The sequence below is a fragment of the Gordionus sp. m RMFG-2023 genome, chromosome 1, assembly GCF_954871325.1.
Source record: "Gordionus sp. m RMFG-2023 chromosome 1, tfGorSpeb1-WG-v2, whole genome shotgun sequence".
Taxonomy (NCBI): Eukaryota; Metazoa; Nematomorpha; class Gordioida; order Chordodea; family Parachordodidae; genus Gordionus; species Gordionus sp. m RMFG-2023.
In genome coordinates this window covers 50539959-50560647 of record NC_088775.1, presented here as the reverse complement: position 1 = coordinate 50560647, position 20689 = coordinate 50539959, and the positions used below count along the sequence as shown (strand labels likewise).

Genomic DNA, 20689 nt, shown 5'->3' with positions numbered 1-20689 from the left:
TTTTGTTTTTGTTTATGCTTATTTTTTTAATTTTGTAGGGGAGACCGGGGATCTAATGAACCCAGGGTTATAGCGAGACATAGCTTTATTTTCTAGAGTATTAAACTCTAAGGGATCATTTTTTTACCAAAATATGCGGCTATAATTTTTATTTCTATCTGACAGCTTGAGAAATTTTATAATGCATTGTATGATTCGTACAAAAGTAACTTTTTAATATTTTTCAAAAATAAAAATTAATATACATTTTTAACACCCAAAAATCATCTTATATAAAAGAAAAAATCCTATTTTATAGAATATCAATTTACCAAAACAAAATTGTTATTATAAATACTATATATGATCTTAATCAAAGTGGAGCCATGGGGTTATTTTTATGAGGTTAGGTCGAACCTTTTTTACCGTTTTTTAAAATTTTAACATGGTTAGAAATTATAAATCAAAAACCAAAAAATTTTCTAAAGAATTCATGATGATATTTCCTCAAAATAAATCATTAATCAATATTATTGAGCATTACAAGCCTTAGATATAACACAGTTATGAGATAAAACTCGAGTTTCAAGAGATAACAAAATGTTATTTTATCCAATACAAGACGGATTTTTAATATTGAACAAGAGGCAATACTTTCAAAATATTTTATCCAGTGGTGTAGATACCAGTGGCGTAGATAAGGGGGAGATTGAACCCCCCCCCCATAACCTCCGAAATTTTTTTTTTCTTGTGAATAATTTCATTTAAAAAACGGTTTCAATTTAGAAATAAAATATATATAATATATCAAAATGAAATATATTCAAAAAAACAAATAAAAATTATCAATTTTAAATGATCACATAGTTTAAAAATATAAATTAAAAATTATATGAACTAAAATTTACCATCTCAATTCTTGTGAGATATCGGATGCTTTAAAAGCCATCTCTATGAATCAAATGATATCAATATCTAATGTAATGAATAAAAAAAATTTGATATTGTTACAACCAACAGAGCAAGAATAATTATAATAATTGATGCAATCATTTAGTTAGGGAGGCAGGGCTTAGCATTAAAAGCTCATATAATTTATACTGGCCCCTTAACACTTACATAATCATCTCATAATGAAAGGAATTTCAAGGAATTGGTGAAACTCTAATTCAATAATAATGATAACTATCCTTAGTCCAAGTGCTCAAAATGAAATAATAGGCATATGCAATAGGTTCATATTGAAAGAAATTTCTACAAAAATAAAAGCATCACTATTTTTTAGTGTTTTGGCGAATGAGACTTCGGATGTTGGTAACATAGAGCAATTATCCATAGCAGTAGGGTTTATTGATATGGAATCAAGTGATTTCAAAATGAAGGAACTCTTTGTTCAATTTATTGACTTACATGACACTAAATCAGAGATAGCCAAAGAAATTTTAGCATCCTTTCAAGACCTAAATTTAAATCTAATGAGAAGTCAAGGATATGATGGAGCTTCCTCGATGAATGGCGACGTTAAAGGGGTGCAGTCAAGAATTAGAGAGCTTTATAGCACAGCTATATATGTTCACTATAGTTCACATTGCCTAAGTTTAATGATATCTGTGACATGCGAGAAACGACATATCCGGAACAGTTTACGTAAAATTATTTTAATCTAATTGGAATTTATTAGATTTTATTATGTATTATAGATATCTTTTTATAATTCTATTATATTTTTCAAAATTTTGAAACAATTTCGTTGGTTTGAGACTTTCACACCACCCAAGAAGATACTGCTTTTTATCCGAACGTTTGTAGTATTGATTCAAATAATCAAAAAAAACTAAAAAGATTTTGTCCAACTAGATTTATTGAAAGACAACAATCAGTGAAACTTTTCATCGAATTATATAAATTTATTTTTGCAGCGCTCGAATCCTACATATCAAGCATAAAAAATATTCCGCAGATGCTGAAAATCTTTTGCAGGCCATTACGAAGCCACTTTTTTAATATCAATTCAATGTGTATATTTTTTATTTAATTATACATATGATTTTAGCAAAATGCTACAAAAAATGATTTGGATTTAAGGGAGGTTATGAATAAGGCAAAGGATATTGTTGAAATATTAACAAATATCAGAGATAAGGTGGATGAAAAATTTCATGAAATATACGAGAAAGTAAAGGGGATCGCTAATATGTTTGGGATTGAAATTTTTAAACCTAGAGTAGTTTCTAGACAGTCCAATCGCTTAAATATTGATCTACGATTGAGGATTTTAATAAAATAAATATTTTTATTCCTCTTATTGATACATTTTTATTTCAATTAAAGGGAAGATATATTAGTCACAATTTTATTTTATAAAGCTTTTATTTTCTTCTACCGGTTGAGTCTGAATTGTTGATTATACTTGAAACGCGAAAGGATATTAAGAAAATCTCAGAGATTATTCTGATGATTTATCAGGATCGTATGATAAGTTAGTTTGTGATGTCGAATTTTGGTATAAAAATCTTGATAGAATAGAATACTTTTTGAGACCAAAAAATGCTTTGCAGGCCCTTTACTTTAGATTCCCTGCCTAATATCAAAACATGCTTTTTATTTTGGTTACTTTACCGATTAGTACCTGCACTAATGAAAGGTCCTTTTCAACATTGAAAAGGTTAAAAGCCTATTTAAGAAATAGCACCGGTGAAAACCGTTTAAATGTAGCCATATTAAATATTTATAAGGATTATTCTAGATAAAAAAATTGATTCAGATGAATTAGCCAAATCTCAGAGAAAAGTACACCTCTCTTTATATGTTCTTAGTCATAAAATTTTTATATGCTAAACTTAATTATAATGAATTCATAGTCATTCTATTTTTAATAAAAGTATTGTATTTGCAATAAGAATTATTTATATTTTGATTCAATTGTATTAATTATATTTGTTAATTATATTTTTTTAAATACCGTACAAGAATTACTTATATTTTATTGAATTATATATTTTTTAAATATAGTTATATACAATAAATCTTAATCTGTATAAAATTTCTACATTTGAAATTTATTATAACTAAAGTATTTTAATAATAAATAAAATCTATAATTAAATTCTTTAAAATTTAATTAAAATAATTATTTTTCACTCAATAAGATATATTGAGTGATCATAAAAAATGGAAGGTTTGGGGGGCAAATTTTTTTTCTTTCTACACTGGATGGATTACTTTATAATTGACTAAACATTGATAAAATTTTTAGAATAATGCTTTCAGCCACTTATTAATCATAAATATGGCCAAAAATCTGTTACTAATATTTTTTTCATTTATGCTGGCTACTATAGTGGTTAGACAATGATAAAGCACATAATTTTGCCAAAATTTAAAAATAGGGTTTGGAGGTGAAGCCCCTAAAAAAAATTTAACCCCCCCCCCCCATGGATAAATCCTGACTAAGCCACTGATTTTATCAAAGCAGCAAATATGTAATGGGCCTTGCCTTAAAAAATTAAATTTATCAATATATGTTAATTGTTCATAATTTATTTTAATAAAGGCCAGAATTAGCTTACAACTTTCATGTAAATATAATATAAAAGTACCATAAATAACAAATTTGTTGGTGAAGATTTAGCATCATTTCTTATAGGAAATCCCTCTATATCACTGAGGAGCCCTGAAGCAACTAATTTTAATAATTATAATGTAGAATTTTTTTTCATAATCTTAAAAATTTGGATGCTACAAGACTAACTGCAAATGAGATCTTTAATATGGATGAAACAGGTAAAATATTAATTATGTAAGGCATTAACAACTGTTCAGAAGTCTGCTAAAGTTTTAGTCATGAAAGGCCAAAAATAAGTGTTGGAGCTATCACATCTGAGAGGGTAACCCTTGTGACTTTAGTAATAGCAGTGACTTTAGTAATAGCAGTGACTTTAGTAATAGCAGTGACTTTAGTAATAGCAGTCAATGGCCCTGGGCAACTTGATACCACCAATGTTTATATATCCTAGGAAAAAATATTATGATCACTTTTTAAGAGATGGACCACTTGGTGCTATCGGTATATTAAATGGTTCAGGCTGGATGTTAGAGGATGACTTTTTAATATTCTTAAATTATTTTGCCAAACTGTTAAACCTACAAAAGATAGAAAGGCCCTTATTATATTGGATAATCACATTTCTCACCATTGTTTGGAGGGGGATAATATTATTAACTTTCCCACCACACTGTACCCATAAACTACAACCTCTGGATAAAACAGTTTGGCCCATTATATATTATAACTCTTCAGTTGACTCATGGATGAGAAACTAATTATGGTAAACGTTACAATCTATGATATACCAGATATCTTCAATGATATTTTACATAAGGCATGTACTCCAGCTACAGTTCAAAATGATTTTAAATCATGTGAAATTTGGTCATTTAATCCTATAATTTTTAATGATGAAAGTTATAATATATTCAAATGATTTACCGAATACAAATTATGAGGAAACTAGTAATAATAACAATGTTAATTTTGAGAATAATGATAGTAATGATATGTGATTGAGAATTAGACAAGATTCTGAGGTCAAACATTCTTATTCAAATGAGCCAACCTCTAAAAATTTTGACCCAGAATCAATTTTTCCATGCCCAACATTTATAAAAAGCTTGGAAACAAAAATAAACAATATTCTGCTATTTTAACTTATAAAAAAGCCATGTAGAGAGCAAATAAAAGAAAAAAATCAAAAAATGTTATTTATTAATATGAATAACAATTGTTTAGTGTGCAAAAAAATTAAATTATTAAAAGCATCATAACAAAAGACTGGTTTCAATGTCGTAAATGTAGTTATTGCTAATTTTAATCCTTTTGCAAAGATTGTGAATAATGTTCCCATTTTTTTGTTTATATTACTTTTATGCTTTAAATCACTAAATATGTTCTAATAAAAAATCTATTATGTGGAAAATTAAGCAGAGCTTATAATAGCCCCGAACAAAGGCTTGTTCGTTCCCGGGTAGGGTTCGTTCGTTCTTGGGTAGGGTTCACTCGTTCCCAAAAAAATAAAATTGAAAAAAGTATTGTATTTTTGAAATTTAAATCTATCATAAAACTAATAAAATGAGATATTTTTTGTTAAAAATGATAAAGTACTTTTAATTATATTAAGGTTCGCCATAACTCCGGTCTCCCCTATTTGTATTTTTATATGAGCAAATATTTCTATGACTCCGAACCCTGAACACGAACCTGGTTCAAGATTTTTCTCTAAACCTGGTCCCTTTTTTAGGAAAGAGAGTTCAGCCCTGAGCCAGTCTTAAATTTCATAGAAGTTTCATTATATCATAAGCCAACAAAAAAAATAATTAGAGCATACTTGTCGTTTTTTCAATTTAACCTTACTATACCAGATAGGCAAAAATTTAAAGTACCAAGGGCAATAGCTTTTTTATGATGGATACCAAAAATTCATCATAAATAAAATATTTTTTATATAATAAAAAAAAGGCCAAAATTACCTTAAATTCATTATTCTTGTTATTTTTAGTTAAGTCTTGTGGAAAAGAATTTAAATAAAAAATTAATTAAATAAAATTAGGGGTATTTTTTCATATAAAAATCGATATTTTAAATAGTAAATTGTCGTAACTTAAGCTCATGGCATTGTTAACCCATTATAGCAGGTGAAAAAAATCACATGAAATTAGGTGTGGCTTTCTTGGCCACGATTTAGATATGTCATATCTTAGAGTCAAATTTTATAGACTTTAACTGTTATTTTAAGATTTTATTGTTATTTTAACTTTTATGATTGTTTTTGCCAAGAAACTCGAAAAAGTGACAATATTTCAAATGCCACCATATGATATAAATAATATAATGATGATATAGAATGTAATGTTTATCTAAGATCTAAATATTAACACCTAATAAAAATGATGTAAAAGTAGTTAATATATCAATGCTAAAACAGATGAAAAAGAGTTACAAGGATGACAAGGTTAAGGCATGCTATCCCAAGCTTTAAAAACCCGCTATAATTCATACTACCTAACAATAAAATTTACTTTTCACATATAATCTCTACATAAACGTATTAAACATCTAAAAGATCCAGGGAAAAAAAATCAAAATAATGTAACGTAATAGCGTTTTTTAAATGATTGGCTTAGCCCCATCTGTGTTAATGAAGGGTTAACGATGTAAAGGCATGTGATTTGACAATTTTGTTCAAAAATTTTTTAATCCGTTTCTTTTTCTCCGGGACATTTATCAATGATTAAAAGTTTATTCCTATAAAAAAAAATGAATATTATATAATAAAATGTATAAGTACCGTTCAGCTACCATTTTAAATCCTCATTGATTTAAATTTAAATGCATGTTATATTGTGTATGTTTCACCGCATCTTTTATATCAACCATAATAGCTAAATTTTGCAAAAAATTTAATATTGTGTCTTCCTGTACAACAGGTCAGGAAATTAAGTAGTTTAATAATATATGATAATTCATATAAAGATGGCATGATTAAATTAATTATTAGAGAAGAGTCAAAACGCTAGTCTCTGGCATAGTCCTGGGATTTCAAAAAAGACAGTTTTTTATAACACTAATTTTTAAAATTCAAAATTTTCTAAATATTAATGACTAATATTTTTTGACGACTTGAATATTTAATTTATATACAATTTTCGAAATACTAACATCCATTTATAATAAATATAATAATAAATTTATTTAAATGAAAAATTCATCTCGTTCCTGTGTAGCGCCTTGGGACGCGTCCCGTCCTAGAGGAAATATATGGGATTGACGTTTGACCTTATCCACTTAAGTCAAAAAATATTCCAACTTCAATCCATCAATGCCTACCTATCTCCATGTTGTTTTAACGTTCAAAATATTTTTTTTCTACTAATATTTTATATCAAGAAAATGATCATATAATAATACAATTCATATCAATAAAATGCGCCCCGAATATATAACGCAATTGTTATTATAAAAATGGAGAAAAAAAATAAAATGATTGATTATTTAACCTTTCGGAGGTGTGATATGTGTTACACACTACACACATTATTTATTATTATACATAAATTAAAATTAAATAATGTGTCTTTAGATGTTAGCAAGTTTTTTAAATTTCAGTTTTCTTTTCATCTCATATTTTTTTTCTAACTCAACTTACCATATCGATAATAAGGTTAATTAATTTTATCGAGAAAAGGGTAAAAATTTTGTTAAATTTAATAAAATAGTTACAACGCGTCATCCTTTCCTTTATGCATAATGTATAAATTTAAATATAATACCCGTACAAGTAGCAAAGTTGTTAAAAGATGCTTTTCAAATGTATTCCGATATCGATACAAAGTCTAAAAAATATCGCATACTAATTTTCTACATATATTTTTTAACATGTATGTGTGCTTGCTTAATGTTAAAATCGAAAATCTTTTGATAAAACTCAAATTGTTAAACGAATAAAGCATTTTTTATTCGGTATTTATAAATAAATTAAATGATAATAAAATATTATTTTCAGCTTTAAATAATAATACATATCAAAGTTTTTCTCACTAAGGCAATCCCCATTTATTCGTAAAAACATTTTTAGCCATATTAAAAATCTTTAAACTGGTGAGTTGGAAGGTAGTGATCCTTTATGAATAACACCTAAGAATATAAAAATACTAAAATTAATCATTCAAAGTTTGATAAGATGTTCAAATTTATATTCTTATTATTCATATTCTCTTGGATTAAAATAAATCTTTCGATTTTTTTATGAGATTTTCTCTTTAGTAACATTTGAAAACTGAAATTTCATCGACTAATGGGCGTGTCAATTTTATTTTTTTCCTTAAATATAGGCATTTGAATCAGGTTAATCAAGTTTCAAAATTTTTATGTTGTGTTGATTGTTTCTTCCAGAGTTTAAAAAAATTAGTTTTAATTCTGAGTAAAAAACTTTTGAGACCAAATTAAAGATTTTTCTCAAGTGGATCAAAATTTTTTGGGAAATAATAATGAAAGAATTTTTGTGCATATTAATCACAAAATATTTATTTGTAAAAGATTTAAAAAAAATTTTTTTTTAGAATTTTAGGTAAAAAATGACCAAAAAATTACTGAAAAATCTTCATTCAAAAAATTTTTACCGCGTCTATTAATGGTTGACCATATTTTGGACACTTATTTTTTTAATTTTGAAATAACTATCGTTATTGTTGGGGTAAAATATCCCAAATGCAATTTTTCTTCAAATTTAATGATTTAACTTAGTAATATATCATTTACATTAATATATCATTTACATTCATTCCTACATCATTTCATTTCTACAAACAATATATATATTTTTATGGACTTGCATGTTTTAAACTACTCTATATTTAATTATGAAATAATAACTCTCTCTACTAATCATAAATCAAGTTATGTATGGAGTAACTTTGGAAATCTTATTTTGAAGAATGAAAATAAGAAAAGCACAATAATGCCTGATTATATTTATTGTGAACCTTGCTTAAAATTGGGGAAGAGGAAGATTTGGATAAGCATAATCCATTTTCACATCTGAGAAGAGAAAAGCACATAAAATCCTAAAAGTACATAGTAAGCTACGCCTGATTAATCTAACGATAAAACTACAACTACTGCCAACACTACAACCACTGCCAACACTACAATCACTGCCAACACTATAACCACTGCCAACACAACAACCACTGCCAACACAACAACCACTGCCAACACTACAACCACTGCCAACACTACAACCACTGCCAACACTACAACCACTGCCAACACTACAACCACTGCCAATACCACAACCTGACATAAAAATGATTTTATCATCCAAAATATTCAGTCCTCTTTCATAATTTTGCATCAATGAATTCTATACAATTCCAATATATCAAAATTTAATTGTAGATTAATGATACAAAAAATTTAATTCTTTTATATTATTCCCAACAAAACACTCTACATTATCAATTCTATCATTCTTACCAATCTTTAATTTACCCTTATTTATACCAAAAACTGTTGACTAATATAAAATTGTCATCCAAACATTTTATTTAAATGTACAAAACACAATCAATATCCTTTGTATCATCATGTTGCCACCCAACCTTATAAAATTAAATCCAGCAATATGTTAACAATTTAATAAGTGGATCTCAGCAAGATATCCAATTTCAAAATAAACAAATTGCAAGCTTAGAAAAATCATAAAAGCTACGCCTGATTAATCTAACAATAAAACTACAACTACTGCCAACACTACAACCACTGCCAACACTACAATCACTGCCAACACTATAACCACTGCCAACACCACAACCACTGCCAACACTACAACCACTGCCAACACTACAACCACTGCCAACACTACAACCACTGCCAACACTACAACCACTGCCAATACCACAACCTGACATAAAAATGATTTTATCCAAAATATTCAGTCCTCTTTCATAATTTTGCATCAATGAATTCTATACAATTCCAATATATCAAAATTTAATTGTAGATTAATGATACAAAAAATTTAAGTAAATACTTTTTCCTTTAATATTTCCTTTACTTTTAGATTACCAATCATCCTCAATTATTATACATCAATTAATAACCAACGAGTTCTTTTATATTATTCCCAACAAAACACTCTACATTATCAATTCTATCATTCTTACCAATCTTTACAATTTACCCTTATTTATACCAAAAACTGTTGACTAATATAAAATTGTCATCCAAACATTTTATTTAAATGCACAAAACACAATCAATATTCACACTTGAAAAGGATAAGACATTTAATCTCTTATTAATTATACTACTGATTCAAATCCTTTAAAGCAAGCTAATATTGCTATAAAAGCAGAAGGAGAAACTGAATATTTTACAAAAAATAAAATAATTGCCAACAGAAAATAATAACTCATTAAACAAACTTCCTTAATATACCAACCCACAAGAAACCCATATTTGAAGATAAAAATAATATCCAACATTTTCACTCTTAAACTGATAAAAAAATTTTAATTCATGAGCTTACCAGACCTCAGCACAGCTTCTACCAAATCTAACTGCCCTTTATGTAATAAACTCGTTAAAGTAACCAAATTGGGGCTATTGCCATCTCATCGAAACCAGAAGATAAAATGTCCTCAATCTGGGTTTCCCATCTTATCACCAGCTATCCCTCGAACCCTAAATGCCTTTTCTGCCCTTGCCCTCGCACAACCTATAGTTACCATTCCCACGTTGACTGATGTGCCTACTAGCCCAATAGTCCCCACCTCAACCGCCGAAAATGTTCTCACTTTCAATCCAACCGACTCCACAGATGTAGAAATATTTCTAGTCACACCAAAACCATTTGTGATTTCACGTATACCTAAGGGAGCAAGACTTCAAGTTGCCAAACACCTCTCAAAGAACTTGACTTCCTTGATAAATAATTATTCTTCCATAAAACACTGGCTAGACACCCTGTCATTTGCCTTTACTACCTTGCAAGTTCCTGATCCTGCCAGTAAAAAATCTCTGACACAGCAAATCAAGGATGCTACTATCTACCCCTTACCCATCAATCACTTTTCCACATCTTTTAAAGGTGATGACACTGATAAAAATAAAAATCACAAAAATGACCTACTCACCAAGGCCAAGCTTATATCTAAAAAGCCACACGATCTTAAGGACGAAATACCGTCTTACCCCGAAGCTCCTCTAATTGCAACCACTTTTAGCTCAAGCGAGGTTAGAAAGGCTATTCTCTCCTTCAAACGCGATTCTTCACCGGGGGTTGATGGGTTTCGCCCAATATTCCTACAGGATCTAACCGCACCTTACATCACACAACAATGCGACGTTTTGGAAAAAATTACTCAACTCATCAACCGTATGCTTGCTGGAGGCTTACCACCCGCCATTATTCCACTCCTTTATGGAGCTAAACTCATCGCCCTCCACAAACCTAATAAAGATATTCGCCCTATCGCTATTGGAAACACTTGGCGCCGATTAACCGCAAAGCTAGTAGTGAGCAGAATATTGTTCACAGTATCTAATCACCTGTGCCCTAATCAATTAGGAGTCAACGTAAAAGGGGGATGCGAGGTATCCTTACACATGACCAGAATGTATCTACAAACAGACCCCAGTGACGATATCCTAATTAAGATAGATTTTTCAAACGCTTTTAACTCTCTAAAACGTACAGCGTTTCTTAATCCCATCCTTACCCTTTACCCAGAATACTCGCAATTCATCTTCGATTGTTATGCTAGTCCATCGCATCTTCAATTTGGAGATAGATTGATTCCTTCTAGTAGTGGAATACAACAAGGTGACCCTCTAGGCTCCTTCTTATTCAGTCTGGGCATTAATAGCCTAATACAAAGCATAAATGACCAATGTAAACTAAACCTTCATAACTGGTATATCGACGATGGTATACTAGGCGGCTCACCCAGCAAAGTTATGAAGGCGGTCGAAATAATAAAATCCAGCGAGAGCAGTTTGGGACTGCGAATCAATCAAGACAAGAGCGAATATTGTCCTCTTGGAATCATCGACCTTAACTATGATCCTATGTTCAATCATACACCATTGAACTTCTTAACACATCTCGGATCTCCAGTGGGTAAAGACGAGTCCTTTGTCAAGTTCTTCGCCGACACTCTACTAGAGATATCCCTTATGCGCGGTACACTATCTCGCCTCCCAGCCCACCAAGCGTTCTTTCTATTAAAGAACTACCTCCTAATCAAAAATTCTATATACACTCCGATCGTCACGTATCTTCCAATACGACGTCAACCTCGCTGCACACGAGCTAGAGATTAAACACCTTACAGAGGATATACTCAATCTCAAATTCGGAGACCTATCTTGGCTACAAGCTACCTTGCCAACCAAATCCGGCGGCATTGGCATACGATCGCCTTCCCTACTCTCTGTTAGTGCGTTCATATCCTCTCGCCTGTCCTGCGAGCCCATCATACACGCACTTACAAAACATCCTGACCCTTTACTTCCCCAGGCAATTGATCTATGGAAATCTCTTTCATTAGTCGATCCTCCCTCATCGACACTGCAGAAGGACTGGGATAAGCCTCTAGTTGGCAACTCCGTTGCATACCTTAAATCGAGGAGCCAACCCGAGGACCATTCTCTACTCTTCTCCATTTCCGCTGACAGCGGGTATGAATTTCTCGAAGCTTTTCCATCGCGAAACCTTGACCAGCTCCTAAGCAATGATGAGCTACCTCACGCCATCGGTCTAAGACTTAATTGTGATATGGTAATAACCTATCACTGCATCCTTTGTCAAACGCCGGTCAACTCCAAAGGCCGTCACTCTTTACACTGCAAGCGCTGTAGAGGCAGATTCATTAGACATTCAAAATGCAATGATACTATTGCCAGGGCCCTAAAATCTGCCGGTATCCCATCAACCCTAGAACCCACTGGACTCTACAATTCTGATGGTAAGCGTCCCGATGCATCGATCCCCTTGCCCCTTCCAATATAAATAGAGATGCTCTAGTAGACGCCGAGACGAATAAACTCGCTAAATATTCGCCATCGCTTCCGGCCAATTACACATTCCTACCACTAATCGCCACGACTCTAACATCGTTCGGCTCTCACGCCCTTGCCTTCTTTAAAGAGCTGGGAAAACGGATCTCTACTAGGACCGAAGATCCCAACGAGGGTTACTACCTACGCCAAAGATTAGCCCCCAATATAATAAAATCCAATTACCTCAGCTTAATCATCTACAAATTTATAACACATAAAGATTATTAACATATTTTTGTTCCAGTTTGTAAAAAATTTGCTTTCAATAGGAAAAAATAAACTGAGGTAGATATTTAATAAATATATTACAATATTATTAAATTTATATTTTAAATATAATAAAAAATGTAAAATAAAATTTCATCAAAATTTATTTTTATATAGTATTTTTAAAAAATTTATCTATATATTTTAAAAACTCTGATATGCAGTAGGTTGTTTTATAGAAAATTTAATTTTAAAGCAGTTTAATATAGAGCCAAAACTTTTCTTTGAATCGAAATATTTTAATCCCATATTTTGTCAAACTAAATTAATTATTGGACTTTTCAATTTAAATTTTAGAACCATGAAAATAATTACTATAAAAAGTGTATAAGATTTTTGTGATCCCAGAATTTTAATTTCAAGATCCCGTTCGCATCAACCAAACAAAGAGATATGGCATAAATAATTGAATCCAAATAACCTTATTTTATAAAACTAATCACCAAAAGCCACTCTATAAATAAAAATAGGACCAGAGACCTGCAGAGATGCCATTTGACCCAGCCCGGAATTTTTTTCCAAAAATCTTTTCCGGTCGGTCTGGGTTTTATATTTTCAGGTTTTTTAAAAAAAAAAATTTCACGCCCGGCCATTATATTTTAAAATATATTATATGTATTTTTAATTTTATAATGGGGATTTAAAATATTTGGTTTTAAAATAGTCAGGCCCGGTCTGGGTTTTATTTATAAAACAATTTTAGGCATGACCAGACCCGGGCATTTTTTTAAGAAAAATTATTTTATGTCTGGCCCACCCCAGGTATATTTAAAAAATTAAAATACGGCCCTACCCGGGGTCTCTGATTAATTAACCCAAGAATGAAAACAGGTAGAATAACTAATAATAATACCAGATAAATTTCAAAAACGTGATTTTTGAAGAAAAAAAATTAATGTGAGAAATTTTGAAAGTATATTTTGGAAATTTAAATGTGGTAGCTAAGTTGAGTCTAAAAAATTGTGGTACTTTACTAGTAATTCCTGGTAACCCTTGACATTGTCAGGAAACATAAATATAATTCTAGAACATAGCCAAAAAAAATTAATAATACTCGAAAAAGAAATTATGTTTATATCGAGAAATAAAAACATTCCCAAAAAATATTAATTTAGGAAAATTCTTATACCTCTCAAATATGTTTGAGGAACATAACCTTATCCTGCATTCACAGTTAGCGCGAATTCGCGGCGTAGTGGGCAATAATCCTAGGGCAAATATTGGCAAAAATGGTTATCGCCGTGAATTCGCGCCAACTGTGAATACAGGGTTAAGAAAATAAAAATTGATATCAAAAGACAGAGATATCTACACCCTCCTAAACCAATGACAATTATATCCCCATTAAAAATTTTAGCCCCCACCTCCCATTTTTTCCTAAAATGAAATAAAAATTAGCAAAAAAAGGAAATCAAAATAAAACTAACTCCTACCACCCTTCAATTTTATTTAATTGACGATGAAGTCTATAATTCCCCTTGAATTTTAATGACAATTTTACGTCACCCCCACCCACCCCCCGTATAATTTAATTATTTTAAACAATAATTTTTTAAGATAAAAGTAATACACCTATAAATAATTACTTACTAAAATATATTCTCAGAAAAAAAGTACATAAACCATATAAGTGAAAAAAATGTATATTACGCAAAATGTAAACTGGCCAAGGGTTGATAAAATAATTGCTTAAGACCAGCGGTCCCACACTAAAGAAAATTAACGCTCATGGAGTATAGATAAGATAGATGCGTATGCAAAATTTCGCTTTGGAGGAGAGGGGAGGGGGGATTTTTTTTACAATTAATCTAGAAGTAATTTTGGAATATCATAAGTTTCAGTATTAGGCTAGTGACTTTAAAATATTGATAATACACATACAAATATAAATTCATGATAAAATATTTAAGGTGTAATCGGCGTATGAATTTAAATTTATCATGTAAAATAAATTCAATCTTTAGGATTGAGTTAATTTTTTAATGATTTCATCAGTGCTTGGTTTCAAGAACCACCTCCCTATGTAAATTAAGAAGGGCTGACCCATTCAGTACTTCTCGGTAGTGTTGTTAGGTTTGATTTGAGCCTATTTTAAAAAAGGCTAACTCAATATTTTATCCAGTAAAATATTAAGCAAGCCTAGAAAAATTTAGTGGCTTAGGCAATATTTTTCTGGCAAAAATTTTAACCTAGCCAATTTTAAAAGTCTATCGAGCCATTTAACAACACTACTTCTCAGTTATATATTTATTCATGTCAAAATTACCAAAATATATCATTTATTTTAATATAATAGGAAAATAGTATAAAATGCGTTTGAAATTATACGATGCATCTATAGCATTTTTTAGAATATTATCAACCATATTTAACCTTTTATATTATAATTTGCTTTCAGCTAGTTATGCATCATGAAATACTTTAATATCATCACGATAAAAATCCACCAAATATTTAATTTTTTCTAAAATTGATTCGGATGTGTTCTGCGGTAATAATATTTGGAGATTTGTGTGCTGCTTGATTAATCAATAACCTCTCATTAATCCAAGTTATAAGACTATCTAAGAGGGGGATAAAGAAATTTATTTTATAGTATATCTGCGAGTCGAGGTACGCAAATATTAAATTCATAGAACTCTGCTTTTGATTCAAAAATGACGTATGCGGTTCAGCTATTCTCATAATCTCAAATAAAATGATGTTTAAAAAAATATTTTCCTTTAATTTTGCAGTGAAAATTTTCAAATAATTTTTTGGAAAATTTTAAAAGGATAGATAAATATAATGCCAAGGAAAATTTAAAATCGCTATTAATTCGAAGAATAAATTAGCAGAATATTCTGCTTGTGAATATAAGAATGAAAAATTGGAAAATATATGCGATAAAAGGTAGGAATGATCTCGGATGTATTCTGCGGAAATAATATTTGCAGATTTATGTGCTGCTTGATTAATCAATAATCTCTCATTCATCCAAGTTATAAGACTATCTAAGAGGGGGATAAAGAGATTTATTTTATAGTATATCTGCGAGTCGAAATACGCAAATATTAAATTCATAGAACTCTGCTTTTTATTGAAAAATGACATATGCGGTTCAGCTATTCTCATAATCTCAAATCAAACGATGTTTATATCCATCCTTTTAAAATTTTCCAAAAAATTATTTGAAATTTTTCACTTCAAAATTAAAGGAAAATATTTTTAATGCCAAGGAAATTTTGAGATCGCTATTAATTCGAAGAATAAATTAGCAGAATATTCTGTTTGTGAATGTGAGAATGTAAAATTGGAAAATATATGCGATAAGAGGTAGGAATGATCTTTATGAATATAAATTAATAATTAGGGCTGTGCCGATATTAAATCGGATCGGATCAGTACCAATGTTTAACGTTTTTCCGAAAATATCGGATCGGGCCGATACCAGTAAAATACCGATCCGATCTTTTTACTTTTTTTTTAATTTTATTTTATGTTATGTATATTTATTTAACATTATTATAATATTTTCTAAATAATTTTTTTAAATTTTATTTCTTTTTTAAAATAGATTTATAGTATTTTAAAAGTTTTTCTTAAAATATTTATTTTAAATCTTTTTAAATAACGCCAATTTTTTTATTTATATTTTAAATAAAAGAATTTTTTTAATATATCTGAATTATGGAAATATTTTACAAAAGACAAAGATAATTTTGCAAAATGCATTATCTGCGGAATCATCTGAGTCTGCCATCAATACGGCAGGAGATATAGATAGTCCATATCGTAGAAGCTTATTCCCAGAAAATCTGGAGGCTCTCATATTTATTAAAAAAATCTAATATATTATATTTTTTTTATTTTTTTTTTTTGATATTCGACTTTTTTATTATTTTTAAAAAAAACATTATAAAATAAATTATATAATTTACAGAGGATTAAAAAATATATATTAAAATGGATACTATAAAAAAAATATATATATTTTAAAAAAAGGTGGGTATATATCATCCAAGAGAAGAGTGAATGCTTAAAAAATTAGACCGGAAAATTTCCAGGGAAATCTGCTGGCGAAGGTAAAATCCTTCATTGGGGTCCCCTGAGATCTGTCTCATTTTTTTCCCTATGATTTTGATGAAATTGAGGGCCTCGTTTCCAAACATGCCTAGGGTATTGGTAACGATAGGAATGAACAAAGTGTTGGCGAGGCCAGCGTATTTATTTTTTAAGGATTTCTGCCTTTTCGATAGCAGAAAATGAGAGGTTAGACTTGGCTGCAAAATCAACGCAAGTGTAATCCCATGTTAGCGGAAGACCATTAGACCAGGGTATGAGAGAAATACCATCCGGGCGTATGGCATATTCGTTTGAAAGACCCACTGGTTCAAGGGTAGATGGGATATTAACTTTTTTGAGGGCGGCTAGTAAAATGTTATTGATAGATTTATGACGAGGTTGTCGTCCACGGGAGAACTTAATATCAAAAAAAAAATATATATATATATTATAATTTTATATATTAAATATTACAATTTTATAATTCATACCAACATAAAATGGATATAATAAAATATATATTTTTTATTATAGTCTTAATTGTAGAAATAAAAAAATTAAATTAAATTCATAATTCGATTTTTTGCATAAAAATTATTGATTTCTTAATTACATTTGGTTCAAACAGTGGTGATTAAAAATCAGTATAAATATCGGATCGGTTTTGAAGCAATATCGGATCGGTGAAAAATATGTGGATCGGCACAGCCCTATTAATAATCATAACATTGTTATATTTTTCAAAAATAATTTAGCCGGCATCTAAATTTTGGCTTGGGGGGGGGGGGGCAGGAGATTTATCTCCTGCTCTGCCCTAACCAGTGCGTATGCGTCTGAATTAGTAGGATGTACCGATATTTTTAATAGGCCGATATTTCATCTTTAAAATATCATTTATTGGCCAAGTGTTGTTAAACGGCTCGTTTTGAGCCGATTTTTAAAAACGGCTAATTCAATATTTTAGCCAGAAAAATATTGCCTAAGCCTTGAGATTTCGCTAATTGGTGTCTAGACCTTTGTGACATATATGAGCAAAATCTTCAGGCTTGCGTAATATTATTCTAGATAAAATATTGTGTTAGTCTTTTTTAAAAATCGGCTAAAATCGAGCCGTTTAACAACACTAGCCAATATTATAAAATTTTCCGAACTTGTCCGATATAGCGTCTTATTTCATAATATATTTGCTACTTATTATGTAAATAGATTAATGTTAGTATATAAATAAGTAATTTATCAATAAAAATATTTTATACAATTTTAGATTCATGAATATGAACTATAAGTATAACTGATCATTATAATATATTTAATTGACCTATGATATGGTGTAATAGAATTATAGATGTTATACTATTAAAAAGTATGAGATGCGTAGATTTATAGTGATGCAAATTCGCTCTATTTGAGCCGATTTTTAAAAACGGCTAACTCAATATTTTAGCTAATAGATGTCCAACCCATTGCACCATCTATAAGACCTTCAGACTTGCGTAATATTTTTTAGGTGAGTTAACCGTTTTTATAAATCAACTCAAATGGAACGATCTTGCAACACTAGATGTATGCTAAAAATTAAAACGATTAGTATGTTTGCAGAATACAATCGGATAGGTAATCGGTCAATATTCATTTAATATAGGTAATATTAGATCGGATAGGCCACCAAAAAGTGGTATCGGTACACCCCTAGTTAGGATGATTTTTAATTTATAAGTACGTTCATAATCAGTCATACACATACCATATTATTTTATTTTAAATCAAACCTTATATTTTATTACCTTGGCTTGAAATTATTATATTAAAAATTAATCGTTTTTTTATATATAAATTTGTAGCAATATTGCTATTAGTAGAAGATTATATTTAGAGATAATTTATGTTTTTTTAAAGCAGACAAAATTGGATAGTTAAAACTTAAAATGTAGGTCATTTTATATTATTTAGGCATGGTGAAAAAAGAATCAAAACATTTTAAGAGTGCTTAAGGATTTAGCTGTGCTGACGCTAGCACGCTTTAATTTTGGTCTTCATTCATGACGACACTGGCAATTTTAAAGCGATATTTTTATTTATAAAAAGGAACAAATGATTATTGAAAATGAAAACAAAAATATAATTAAAAACAAATGCTTACAATTTTTGCAATTTGGTCATGTGCAGGAAATATTTACCGTCTAGTCGGTTCAGATTATTATTACTAAGATCTCTAAAGTTTGAAATAATTAAATATAATATATCAGTTATAATGAAAATGATTATTTTTACAGTTGGATAATATCCTCAGGTAGTTTTTGAAATCTAAAATCGGAGAGTTGAATTTCATCGTAGTATTGATGATGCGAATGATTAAAGATTATCGTTTCATCCTTATATTTATTTTTTGAAGAATTTAAGGCTGTCAAATGGTTTTGATTGCCAGAATACACGCGACACATAATGCTGTACCCTTCTGGAGCGGTATTCAGTAAATTAAACATTTTGTCGTCTGCAGAATTCGAAGTCACGTTAAATATTTTGGTGCAAGAACAATTGATGTGATGGTTGGACGGCTCATAATTATCGCGTGTGTGATTCATTTTCGAATCGTAGGGCACTCTCTGAGCAGATACACCACAAAATGTTGATGCCGAAACTATTTGTATGTCAAAGTTATTGGGAGAGGAAAAAGGGGTTAATAATAGGATGAAGAATAGGGATGAAGAATATCCAGGAATGCTAAATGGAAGAGGGGTTGCCATCTGTAATTTGAATGAGCCTTCATACGTACAAACTATAATTTTTAACACTCCTCATTAGATTGTTAATAAGATTTTGTTTAAGTTTTTTTTATATTTTACGAATTCCTTTTTTTTGAAATTGTTGTTGAAACCTAATTTTTTATTTATTTTTAAAAAAGAAGCACAAAATATGTAAAATGATGAAAATTTATTTGACAAATATTTTTTTAAATAAAATACTTTTTTCTGTATATTTAGGAATGCAATCATGAATTTTCGTATAGAGAAAAGAACATAGGAAAAAAACCTTATAATTATTCTCAAATTTTAAATCTAATCTAATATTACAGAAATATTTATAATTTAAGGCTTATAGTCAAATTCAAAAACAACTAATCATGTTTATGTATGAAAAAAAAATATTTTTGAAGCCTTAAAGTTACAAATAACTCTCAAAGGATTATTTGTAAAAGAAATAAATTTAAACTAAAAAAGGATTATATTTAATCCGCTATTTGTATGTAAGGATATATTATATTATTTCATTTTACATTCTTTTTTATATTCGTTTCAAAATATGATTCAAAAATAGAATTTTGTAATAAAATTCAAGAACTTGTTAAATAAACTTATGTGGATCAATAAATAATTGCAACATGCAACACATTTTATTAAAATGATAATTTATTACTGGTTTTCGAGGCGTTCGTCAATTTTTTATTCCCAAATCTAATTGCAATGATGTTTATGAATAAATTTTGGTTATAGTAGAATATTGATTGGTTTTTATGCAGTTTTATAAATCATTATGGTAACTATATTTAATTTTTCTACTTATATTAAAGTTAATATTTCATTTAAAACTTTTCATATTTATATTATTTATAATTTATATATTTTTTTAATAATATTTTTCCGATTTACTCACAAATTATAAGAACACGAATAAATGGCTAAAAAAATAATAACAATTTTTTCAAAACAAATACAAAAAAACTAAAACACAATCATTTTTTTTATATTTATTTATTGTTTGTTTTAAATTATTATTATTCTG

General features: G+C 29.3%; 1 protein-coding gene across 2 annotated transcripts in view; it reads right to left on the bottom strand.

The window, feature by feature from the left end:
• LOC135922837 (uncharacterized) overlaps window positions 1-20463 on the bottom strand; it is a 128557-nt gene extending 108094 nt beyond the window's left edge. Inside the window, exons 1-3 of one of the 2 annotated variants that reach the window (XM_065457324.1) lie at window positions 20324-20463; window positions 19181-19784; window positions 19050-19121 (exon numbers count right to left, since the gene is read on the bottom strand). In XM_065457324.1, coding sequence (XP_065313396.1) covers window positions 19050-19121; window positions 19181-19653 — 545 coding nt within the window. In that variant the 5' untranslated portion in view covers window positions 19654-19784; window positions 20324-20463. Of the gene's footprint in view, window positions 1-7573; window positions 7656-19049; window positions 19122-19180; window positions 19785-20323 lie in introns of those variants that run through there. The other variant, XM_065457325.1, reaches the window with a different exon arrangement.
• Between the last annotated feature and the right edge of the window lie 226 nt (window positions 20464-20689).